Source organism: Zootoca vivipara, chromosome 11 (assembly GCF_963506605.1).
Source record: "Zootoca vivipara chromosome 11, rZooViv1.1, whole genome shotgun sequence".
Lineage (NCBI taxonomy): Eukaryota > Metazoa > Chordata > Lepidosauria > Squamata > Lacertidae > Zootoca > Zootoca vivipara.
In genome coordinates, this window is record NC_083286.1 from 4,663,790 (window position 1) to 4,676,258 (window position 12,469).

The 12,469-nt window shown below is 40.7% G+C and overlaps 1 protein-coding gene across 5 annotated transcripts in view; it reads left to right on the forward strand.

Annotated features, from left to right (window-relative positions):
* The window catches only part of VPS13A (vacuolar protein sorting 13 homolog A), a 167,812-nt gene that overhangs the window by 125,604 nt on the left and 29,739 nt on the right, over window positions 1-12,469 (forward strand). For 4 of the 5 annotated variants that reach the window (XM_035100322.2, XM_035100323.2, XM_035100324.2 and 1 more), the window contains 7 exons: window positions 825-971; window positions 3,095-3,176; window positions 3,921-3,990; window positions 7,090-7,198; window positions 9,304-9,417; window positions 11,966-12,111; window positions 12,205-12,286. In XM_035100322.2, the coding sequence (XP_034956213.1) occupies window positions 825-971; window positions 3,095-3,176; window positions 3,921-3,990; window positions 7,090-7,198; window positions 9,304-9,417; window positions 11,966-12,111; window positions 12,205-12,286 (750 nt within the window). Of the gene's footprint in view, window positions 1-824; window positions 972-3,094; window positions 3,177-3,920; window positions 3,991-4,884; window positions 7,055-7,089; window positions 7,199-9,303; window positions 9,418-11,965; window positions 12,112-12,204; window positions 12,287-12,469 lie in introns of those variants that run through there. The other variant, XM_035100325.2, reaches the window with a different exon arrangement.

The following is a 12,469-nucleotide window of genomic DNA, read 5'->3' on the forward strand; positions in this document are numbered from 1 at the left end:
GACATGTCATCATCATAAACTGGGATAGGGAAGCTTTTTTAGTCCATGACTTGCATTCTCTTGAGGGCTGCATGTTAGTGGTGGGTGGTGCCAGAGGCAAATGTGGGCAGAGCAACTAATGTAAATTGTACTTTTATATAGTAGGCTAGTTTCTTCACACACCCCTCCCTAGCTTCCATCTCCCTTTAAAGAAGGAGTTGGAGGTGCCTAACAAACAAAAAAATATGTTTAAGAAAACAATAATAATTTGATTGCATACACCATGTAAAAGGGGATGAGCACCCAAAGGCCATGTATGTGATCAAATTATTTTTCTGTTAAATACCTCCAGCTCTACTCTTTCTTTAAAGGAAAAGATTGAATCTATTCTCCCAAAGGAGGTAGTGGAACTGTTGCTGTTTCTACAAGGGCTTTTATTCAAAGCATTCTTCTGTCACCACCCATTCTCTCCAGACAAGCTCCCCTGAGTACTTCTTCCTCTTCTGCTTTACATATATGTGCACGAGATGTACCGTACTAAAAGGATGAGGTGACAGAGAGAGAGAAAGAGTTGTACACTTCTGTCATGTTACAGACTGCACGTATTTTTGGTTTTGACCACATCTAACATCCACTAAGCACCCCAGTTGACTTCTGTCATGTGTCAGTAGCGCTTGAAAGAAAAATGATTCTCTACTGCTGCTCGAGTACTTGCTTAAATGTGTCCCTTAAATATCATTGACACAAGTGGTTATATTTGGCTAGATTCTGACTCATGTGGTATTGGAAAGATTTATAAGAAATGGCATTAAGATCTAGACATCTTTTTCCTTTTAATATGACAGGTCTGCTTGACACCTACTGGTAATAACATGAAAATGCTTCAACCAAATGAAATCCCTGTGAGAAGAAGCTTCTTGCCAGCTTTAAAAGTACAATACAGTACATCTGAACATCAGTCATCCTTCAGAGTCCAGATTTATAGAATACAAGTATGTTTCAAGGTTACCAATAAAGAATATTCAAAACCCTTTAATGTAACATCATAATTGAGACAAGAAAGATAATAAAGTAGCTTTCAGGGTTTATACCTGAGAATGACGGATGACATTTCTCATAGGGATGCCTCCTGCTGGAAAGAATAGGCAGGGAAGTCATTTGCCTCCTACCCCAAGGGAAGGAATCCTCCCGCTCACCAGACTGACCCTGCCTGCAGATGGTGATGGTTGGAGCCTCTTGTTCTCTCTCGAATATTTGGCTTTTCTTGGTCTTGCACTTTTCTTATTGCATATTTCATGAGCCGGTGTTTTTAACGGTTACTTTGTTATTAACTTTTTTTGGTTGTATTTTATTTCAGTACATTACTTCTTTGCCCTGTGTGTGTTTGTGTGTATGCTTCATTTCTTTTTTTATTCCTTCCCCCATCGTTTTCCCCTTGTGGTCTGAGGGAGAAATGTGTCTTCACAAGGGGCGTTTTGACTTCATCACAGTTCCCTGGGAGCCCTTACTTTGATTTCTGAAGAGCACAAAGCTTAGCAGGTCCCTCATTTACAATACTGAGCAGAGCCACCATTTTGTTTAAACACTTGTTGCTCATAAAACAACCTACCTAAGTGGTTATGGCTTTGCCTGTTGCTTCTGCGCCTCTGACCATGAAGAGTGTACAGGAGGCTACTGGTCAGACTCCAATGTCACCTTCTCTTGCAGTGCCTGGTATTATTAGGCAGGAGCTTCTGATTCACACTCTCATTCTGCAGGTGGGGTGAGTCATGCTGCTTTCTGTGTGAGTCATATTGGTTTCCTCTCATGGGCACACTTCTGCATTCACAAAGAGGTTAAGGACTCCTTCCCTTGTCGTAAACACAGAAGTCAGAAGTGCATAAGGCCCATAGAATGCCCATAAGGAAAAGAGTAAGCACCATCCCGGAGGTATATGAGGAATGTCATCTGTCATTCCCATTAAATTCACAGTAAGTCAAAATTCTGTTTTCAGGACCTGAAATTAATGTGCTATGTTGGGCTGTAATCCAAAATTACTCTGGGCTGTGGAGATGAGGTGTGGGATTCAGCAGAGGCATCCCTCTGCTCACTTCTGCTTCTGCCATCATTCCAGCGGTACAGATAGCCCCATTCATGTGCTGAACATGCATGCAGAAGGTATCTGGAGATATCCCTACTGGCAGGGCCCAGCACATAACCTCAAAATGAGGTGTCCTGAGGGCAGAGCTGAGCCAGCCCAGTATTTGCTGAATCGGATCTGCTCTCACAGCCATGGCTAGCCAGTCTGCCTGCCCCACTTTCCAACATGATGAGTTGCCCGACTGGATGCAGGGATAGTCCTTGAGCCTTGGTCATGACCATTAATTTCAGTGGGGCTTCTCTGATTGTGATCAAACCCATGCAATTATGCCCTCTTAACCACTTCAGTCTGAAGAACTGGCACTGTTACAGGTGCCACATAATATCCATTCCGCATTTGATAATATCCATTCCTCATTTGTAAGAAATTTGTAAGAAATCAATATTTTAGTGTGGCAGCATTTACATTTTTGAACTCTGTGACATTAGCCAGGTTCCTTCCCTGTACAGTACTCTTTTTGGCACCTGCTAAAAACATTTTTGTTTAGACAGGCCTACCCAGATATTTAGAATGCTGTGTTTTTAGTTGATTTATTTTTTTGAATGTTTAAATGTCTAACACCTTTCTGTTTTATTTTTTCTGTAAACCACTTTGAGGTTTTCTACAATCAAGCTGTATATAAATTTTATAAAATAAATTTCAGAAATAACACAATCAGTATAAACTGGGCTTCTTGACAGCATTTTAAAAATAAAAACATTTTTTAATTTTCAAATGACAAAAATTTGAAAATAGAAGTTTGTGTAAAGTGTATTAAGTTCCAAGTATTTTATTCAATTCATCTTACAAATATCAGAATTCAGAATAATATAGGTTAAATGATGTACAGACATTCAACATTTAGAATGCAGCCTTCATGTAATGAAGAAGCTAATAGGAAGTTAGGGTATAGCCTGTATAATTGTAAATTAGGACAAAAATAAGCATTTGCAAATGAACATCTAACATGCATCATATTGTCATTACCCTTATCAGATACAAAACCAGATTCCTGGAGCCATATTTCCCTTTGTGTTCTATCCTATTAAACCTCCCAAGTCCATCTCCTTGGATTCAGGTTTGTTAATACAGTTTAATGCATTGTTATTATTTTTCTGCATCTGTAATTAAGAAGAAGAAAACATTGAGATCTTCATTGGGGGGAAGTCATTCATAGTAAGAGTAGAAAATAAACTACATTTTGTTGACGGGATTGCATAGTCCTAAATTTGCTAGAAGTTGAAATGTCTCAGCATTTCATGAAAGCATATTATGCAAACATTTGTCTTTTCTTTTTTAACAACAATAGGTTCTTGTCAAAGAACAAGGCCAGTCAGACATTACTATATATAGTCTCTTTAGGAAGCAAAGTGATCTCCACTCGTAATCTGTGGTTTTGCGAGACACAGCTTCTGCCATTTGTATTTTCCATGGTCCTCGTTCTGGGGCTATGAAGCATTCACCACCTTTCCCTGAAATCTGTTAGCTGTAGATAACACTTGCAGACAATGTATGATTGTCAAGCAAGAATGTTCTCATAGGATGGGTTGGGAACAGCAAGGAACTCAGTGCCCTTAGGAAACCTAGAACTTATTTTGAAAACTATACAATTGATGCAGTTGGAATTTGAAAATAACTTCTATGTAACTTCATTAAACTGTTCACAGTACCTTAGACCATTGGTTTGTCCAACCCTTCCATTATATCCTTTGCAAATGAACTCAGTTCTATATATTATAGTTTACATGTCAAAATAAATTGAATCCTACATAAGTATGAGTCATTTTTACCCACTTCTGTTTTCTGTTTGGAATTTTCATAGAACCCAAACCTTTTACTGATGTCAGTATTGTCATGAGAACTGCTGGGCATTCTCAAATATCACGTATAAAGTAAGTATATATTCCTGTTTCATTCTTAAATCTAGACTGCCTTTCTACTTAATCCATATTAATTCAGTTGGAACTTGGTGTTAATTTATTTCTGGTGTCGTGCAGGCACTGGGTTGGGTAATATCTCTTGTCACATGGCAAGGCAGGATCAAAGAATTCTGGAAACTAAGCTCATCCTATCTCCAATTTTCTCTCCTGCCTTGTTGAGAGTAGTCAGCTTTTGGTTGGCTCCTCATTACTTTGGCATTTTCTCTTACCTGCGGATAATGTCTTCATGCTACTTGACTTTAATCCTCTCATTCACACCAGTTAGGCTTATCTGAGCCTAACAGCTGAGCTCCTTCAGGGCCCCTCTCCATTCCTTCCAGAGTAGCTGTTGACTTCCCTCCACACACACCCTTTCCCCTCACTTTTTTTCTTTTTCTTTTGGAGTCAATTTTTCCACAAAAAACTTCATGATCCCCCGCCCCCCCAAAATTCTTCCTTTTCTTTTTCTTTTGCTCCCTTTCCTTGCTGCTGCTATTGAGTGGGAGCAATCAAACAGGAAAAAAGCCTCAGCGTAGTTTTACTGCTTGCCAGCAGTTTCCCACTAAAAACATTTGCTGTGGTCTGTGGCCTCCCAGCCCTCCCCTCCCAGTACAGACACGTGTACAGTGGTACCTCAGTTTAAGTACACAATTGGTTCCGGAAGTCTGTACTTAACCTGAAGCGAACTTTCCCACTGAAAGTAATGGAAAGTGGATTAATCCGTTCCAGACAGGTCTGCGGAGTACTTAAACTGAAAGTACTCAAACCGAAGGGTACTTAAACCGAGGTATGACTGTATAGCCTTAGCTCTGCTGAAGGGCTATGTTATTGATTTTTTTTCTCCGCTCTACCCATAAATGGCATCAGAGCAGGAGCTGGTAGCGGTAATGGTACCTGAACCCTCTCGTGGATACAAGGAAAGCTAGTCTGAGCACGTAGACTCTGCTGAAGAGGCATTGCACAGGCAGAAAGGGGCACACTGTACTGATATAGAAGCAAGAACTGGGGGACCCGGTAAGATCTACCTCTGTTCCCCCTCTCCCTCTGTGAAAGGCTGCAATGTCTTCTGAAGTACCTAGGGCACAATCCCGGCTAAATGTGTGGGGATTACCTCCACCATCAGAGGAATTGTTTAGTGCTTTTCATTCTTCCTCTTCTGAGGTGGATGAATTTGCGGGCTTTTCAGAAACAGTTTTCCCCTAGGAAATCCTAGTACTCAGCCTCAGCAACTGGGCAATGCAAGGGGCTTCTTATTGTCTCCTCGAGTCCTGGAACAGATTTTAAAAGTTTTTATTGGCTCTTGTCTAATGATTTAGTCCATTTATCATCTCCAATACAGTGCCAGGTCCACCAATCCACAATTGCCATCGCCACCCCCCACCCCAACGTGTAAGCAGCCATAAGGCACCGCAGGAACTTGTACTTCCAACTTTCTACCCATATCCTTCCCATCCTCTGGAAAAGGCATAACACTCTTTAGATGTTAGAAGTGCTTTTAGCCAGGACAAAAGACATCACACATACCCATGCTCTGTTTATATCCTTTCACATGCTTACATTGGGGAAGGTTATTTCTGCTACTCTATCTTGGTGGACTAGGGCTTGTGTTTGTTTAATTTATGGCACCCTAAAGTTGCCCTGTTCCAGCTAATCTGATAGTGCACTCCACTAGATTGGCAGCAACTTCTGCTACTTTCTGTTACCTTTACCAGGCCCTACAAAATAGACCTGTTGGTCTTTGTTGGAAGTAGAGTCCTCTAATGTTTGTTTTTGCTCTAATTGGGAAAGCTGCGGTATATCCCAACCCAGTGCCTGCATGACACCATAAACATACAGTGGTGCCCTGGTTCTCAAACTTAATGCATTCCGGAAGTCTGCTCCAAAACCAAAGTGTTCCAGAACCAAATCGCACTTTCTCATAGAAAGTAATGCAAAATGGATTAATGCATTCCACACTTTTAAAAACAACCCCTAAAACAGCAATTTAACATGGATTTTACTATCTAATGATACCATTGATCCATGCAATGAAAGCAGTAATCAATGTACTGCACTATAAAATAAATAAAATAGTATTGTAGATGATAAAAATTAAAATTACATTTTTTCTTACCTGCACTGATGATAGATAGGTTTGGATGGGGGGCTTTTATCCATTTCCACAGTCACACAGTCAATCAATCAGTAGCTGAACTGGGTTCTACACAGTCACAAAAATTAACTGAAAAAGCCTCAAAAACAAAAAATGCAAAATAAAAAGCAAAAACAAAACTACCAAATAATAAGCTCCAAATATCACCTCAGGACACTGCAATCGCAAACGACAGACTTGAATTACAATGGGGGGATGCAAATTAGCAGCGCAACAGTAAAAACGGAAGCTCAGAACTCAAAACGGAGCACGTTTGGCTTTTGAAGGAAAGTTCGCAAACTGGAACACTACTGGGTTTGCAGCATTCGAGATCCAAGTGGTTCGGGAACTAAGCTGTTCAAAAACCGAGGTATCACTAGTACAATTGGTGCTTATCTGAAGCGTAGATTTGTGAGGGTGTCATGCATGCACTTGGGCTTCTCCCTAATATGGACTACAAAGGGGTCAAAGTAATATCTGCATTACAGTTGTTAGTTTTAAGGTTCATTAGTTGTGGGAAGTGGGTGCTTCTTTGCTGTATGCTTTCCTAACTTTTCCTTCACACGAGACTCTGGTGACTGTCGAGCTTGGTGAAGGTGTAAACTGGAGATAGGACAGTCCACTTCCCAGAATTCTTGGCTCCTGCCTTGTCACATGACAAGGGATGTTACCCAACCCAGGTAAGTACCAATCAAACTTTTTAAAATCACTTGGCCTATAATCATGTGTACTCCATATTAGGAATAAGCCCCATTGAACAGTGTGGAAGTAATATCTGCCCAAATGTGCATAAGTTTGTACTTTAATGTCTTTCATTACTAGATTTTTTTATATATTTTTATGAACTTGTGGATTTTAAAGACAAAGACATTACTAACAAAACAAAACAAAACAAAAACAAAAAAGCTGCTGCAATGTGACAGTTTTAAACTCTTTTGCAGGTATTTTAAGGTCCTAATTCAAGAGATGGATCTCCGATTAGATCTTGGTTTTCTTTATGCATTGGCTGATTTCTTTACACTTGCAGATGAAGTGCCCAAAGAGCAAGAGGTACGAATTGTTGTTCAATGGAGTTAAAAAGCAACAAACCATAATATGTGTGGGCTCAATTTTTTCATATACTGTATTGAATATTTTGTACCAAATGGTGCTTAATGAGAAATATGGAACATGTGCTACATTGGACATATTAACAAGGTCAAACACTGTCATCAAATAAGAAATAGAACATGAAATATTTCTACACATTGACATCAACCCAGAAGGTTCTTTAAAATCAACAGAATAGCTATATATTCCATTTGCCATAAAACTGGTAGTGTATATTTTACCTTTAAGAAAGGTTTTAAGTTAATATTGGCCTAGTTTACCTGAAGGAGCATCTCCACCCCATCATTCTGCTCGGACACTGAGGTCCACCACCAAGGGCCTTCTGGCAGTTCCCTCACTGTGAGAAGCAAAGTTAAAGGGAACCAGGCAGAGGGTCTTCTCAGTAGTGGCACCCACCCTGTGGAATGCCATCCCAACAGATGTCAAAGAAATAAACAACTATCTTACTTTTAGAAGACATCTGAAGGCAGCCCTGTTTAGTTTTTTGTTTTTTTAAATATTTTTATTTAAAAAATATTTTTAAAACAATACAAATTGCCAATAAATAGCCAATTACAATTTCTCGTCCCTCCCTCTCCCACCCTCTAAGGGCTTCCCTCAGCTCCCCTCTCTGGTTTGTTTGTACATATTGTTTTCTTCATGTTATAAAATTGTACTTATCATTGCCTTATCTATCATGTGTTCTACTAATAAATTGTGGATGTTTATTCAAATCCTGCCAAGGAGTCCAAATCCTTTTTATGTCTTTTTAAATAGTTTGTAAAAAGTTCCCATTCTTTGAAGTCACGGTTGTCCTTCTCCAAAATGTTAATAATCCAGTATGTTATGATATATTATGATCCAAATTCCAGATTTAAAGATTCAAGAGGTGTGCTTCCAAAAGCGTCAGGGAATTACTGGTAGATAGTATTGCAATAAAATCCCTAGTCTTTAGTAAGCACTTTTGATCCAACCCAACTCCAGCTGTTCCAGGTTCTCTTCGCTTTCTGGGAGATTCTTCCCCCGAAATAGGTAGAGAGTTCTCCTGCTAGCTTGGGTTTGTGCCTCCAAGTTCCAGGGTTTAAAGTTTTGATTCCTGTATTTCCAAACCTCTTTTCAAACAGGAGTCTTTTGCTGCTCTGCTAGATATCACTCAGTCTGTCAAATTGTATCTCTGCCCAACTGTCAACATGTATCTCCAAGTTACTTTATTGAAGAGCAACCAGACATAATTGTATCCAATATGTATCCAAAAGAAGGGAAATCTCTTGTATTTCAAAGTTGCTAAATAGTCTATTAGCTGCTACTACTGTGCTCTTCTCCCATTCACAAAAAGTCCCCTGGCAGAGCCTGTCCACAGAAAACAGAAGCTGACTTCCGTTTTTGCTTCTGTTTTGCCAAATCAATAAATTTAAACCTAACTTACTCTTTAAAGCTTTATTTGATCTTTACCTCTAATTGGAAAATCCACTGCTTATGGTGACAGCATGTGGCTTCGGCTGTAGGGCAGCAGTGAGATCGGGGTTCCGGCAAGTTCTCTGACACTCTGCTGGACCCCTGGGGTCCCCACTCGTCCGTGGTTTTGGGGGGGGGCGCCTAGCCCTGGCACTTGCCCCGGAGCCCTATCAGCCAGAACCGTGTTGTCCTTTACTCAGATGACACAGAGCATGCCACCATTTCCTCTGCAGCAGACCAGAAGTCCCTGTTTAGGGAAGTTTTTAATGACTGGTCTTTTAATGTATTTTTAATCTCTTGTTGGAAGCCGCACAGACTGGCTGGGGATACCCAGCCAAATGGGCGGGGCACAAGTTAGGAAGAACTTCCTGACAGTAAGAACTGTTCGGCAGTGGAATTTGCTACCAAGGAGTGTGGTGGAGTCGCCTTCTTTGGAGGTCTTTAAGCAGAGGCTTGGCAGGCATATGTCAAGAATGCTTTGGTGGTGTTTCCTGCTTGGCAGGGGGTTGGACTGGATGGCCCTTGTGGTCTCTTCCAACTCTATGATTCTAAGTACTATATTATTATTATTATTATTATTATTATTATTATTATTATTATTATTTTCACAGATAGAACTCTTCAAAAAGGATGTAGAATCTGTACACGAGGAATTGAAGAATATATCATCAACAGACACATCACAAATCAGCCTATATGAATATTTTCATATTTCTCCAATCAAGGTATGTGTATGTCAAAACTGTTATGTTTGGATATTTAAATACGCAGCCAATGAACAAGAGTGAAGATTAAGGTGATTATATTAATGCATGAAACCCCAGAATGGAGCACAGCTTCCAGCCCATTCATACTCTACCTACAAACAGCCCAACTGCAGTGATTTTTGTACATCCATAGCCCTTCCTTTGAGCAATAATGCATTCACAACCCTTCTACCGGAAGAAGGCTGGGAATCTGTGCTGCACATGTTGCTACAGACACTGCCCCTTTTTAAGTTGGAGTCAATGCCCGTTGCTGCTGTGGGAGACGTGCCCCAAAAGGACAGGAGGGACAGTCTGGACAGAGCGGACTCAGATTCTGATTCCTTGACAGAGCGACTCTTGTGTGTATATTTGAATTTCTAGCCCTTTACCTCATCTCCCCCCCCCCAAAAAAATTAAGCTCTGAGCACCCTACAGCATGTTTAAACATTAAGCCAAACTAGCTCTTTTAAGACTACTTTGATTCATATTCTAATGCTGGTTGGCTAGAGAAGGCTTCAATCCTACCCACATAGTACAGGGGTTTTGAAAGGGGTTCACTTCTGAATAAATACAAGATCTCACTTTAAGCCTGAGATTATTGGTTCGTAATACCCACTTTTACCTTTATAATTTAAATAGAGTTAAAATGCTATTGTGTTTAAATGTTGATCAGTGATTTAAAAAAGCACTGGTAAAACCACTCCTTAAGAAATCCTCCTTGGATTCGGAAAGTCTAAGTAACTAGATTCAGTTGCCAGTAAGCCAGTTGCCAATCTCCCCTTTTTCAGCAAGGTTCTTGAGCAGGTGATCATGGACCAGATCATGGAGGAAACTGATTTTTCTAGATCCATTTCAGTCAGGGTTTAAGCCCAGTTTTCGCACAGAAATTGCTTTGGTCACACTGTATGATGAGTTTTGTCTGGAGGGAAACAGGGGAAATATGTCCCTGTTAATTATCCTCGACTTCTCAGTAGCTTTCAATATCATCAACCATTGTATCCTTCTGGAGGGGCTGCCCAAGTTAGGGGTAGCTGGCACTACTTTGTGGTGGTTCCAGTCCTACTTGGATGGTTGTTTCTAGTGGATGGTGCTTGGGGAATGCTCTTTGGTCCTGTAGAACCTTCAATGTCACATTCCTCAGAGTTCAATGTTATCCCCTTTGCTATTTACCATCTACATGTAACCACTGAGCGGGGTTAGATGGAGTCTCGGAGTATGTCGGCAATATGCTGATGGCACACAGTTCTACTTCTCCTTTACATCTGCAGGTGAGGCAGTGGATGTGCTGGACCATTGTCTTGCCTCAGTGAAGGACTGGATGAGAGCCAGCAAACAAAAGCTCAATCCACATAAGGCTGAGTCACTGTTAGGGGGTGGTTCTGTACCGCCTGATGGATGGGAGATGTCTGCTATTGATGGGGCTACACTCCCTCTGAAGGAGTGGGTACGCAGCCTGGGGGTGTTCCTGGATCCTTTGCTGTCATTTGGGATGGGCTTGGTAACGCAGAGTGCCTTCCATCAGCTTCAACTGGTGGCTCAGCTGTGCCTCTTACCTGGCCAGGGTAGCCTAACTTCTGTCTATGGTCTGGTAACCTCTGGGTTAGATTAGGGCTGCCCCTGAAGACACTTTGGAAACCTCAATTGGAGCAGAATTCAGTGGCCAGGTTGCTCACCAAGGCAAGTCGGTTTGAGTATATTACACAGATTCTAGCCTGACTGTACTGGCTGCCAGTTAGTTTCCAGGCCTAATTCAGTGTGCTAGTTTTAACCTATAAAGCCTTTAAATGGCTCAGGACCACAATACCTCAAGGTCCTCCATTTCCCATATGAACCAACCCACGCCCTGCAATCATCACCTGAGGCTCTTCTTTGTGTGCCCCCTCCATGAGAAGTGTGGAGGGTGGCAACAGAAGAACAGGCCTTTACTGTGGTGGCTTCCCATCTGTGGAATGCTCTCCCCAGGGAGGCACGCCTGGTGCCTTCATTAGATGTCTTTAGGTACCAGGGGAAAACATTTTTCTGTCACTAGGCCTTGGGCTGATTAACATTCTATGGCCTTTTAAATATGTTTGTGGAAGGGGAGTTATTGGTTTGTTTTTATTTTATTATGTATTTTGTATTCTCATTTTATATTTTAATGTTGCGAATCGCCCTGCGATCTTTATCTGAAGGGCTGCATACAAATTTAATAAATAATAATAATAGTTTTAGTATTGCTGCAGCTGATCTTGCAAGACCAGTGCCTCAAAAGTGCACGACAGCTCTCGTATGGAAGCACCCCAGGACATCTAGTGAGAGATATATCCAGCTATATATATCCTTACCCCAAGGATATGAGGATTTGAAACCTCATATCCATAGTCCTAGTCATACACTTTGTACCATACTAGTTTATGGTTTATATTTTTGTACAATACAGAGGTAAACATTCTTAACAAGCTGACTTATATGTAAGATATAAGTCTAAGGTAGCATCCCACATACTACTGGTGTTTTCCATATTTTCTTTCCCCCCCTTTCATTTCAGTTGCACTTAAGTTTTTCACTTAGCACTCCTCCAGAAGATAGCAACAAGGGAGAGACACGCAAGGAGCTAATTCCAGTTCAGTCCTTAAACCTCTTGTTAAAGAGTATTGGGGCCACACTCACAGATGTGCAGGATGTTGTTCTTAAGTAAGTAGAATATTCACTCAGTTAATTTTAATTAAAATATTACATACAGTATATATTTTATTTTGCCTTATAAATGTAATTTACTTGTTCTAGATTGGCATTCTTTGAGCTCAACTACCACTTTTGTACTACAGAGCAACTGCAGTGGGCTGTAGTTATGCATTATTCAAAGCAGGTTAGTATATCATGAACCTAACATGAATTGACCATTTTGCTTGGCACCTTCATTACATAACTTTAGGTGCCAGCCAGGCCCCCAAAAATCTCTTTAACCAGGCATTTGGATGGTTCTATGGATTTTAAAACGTGCTTGTGGGAGGGATTTGGGGGTTTGTAGTCATTTTATTATATATTTTGT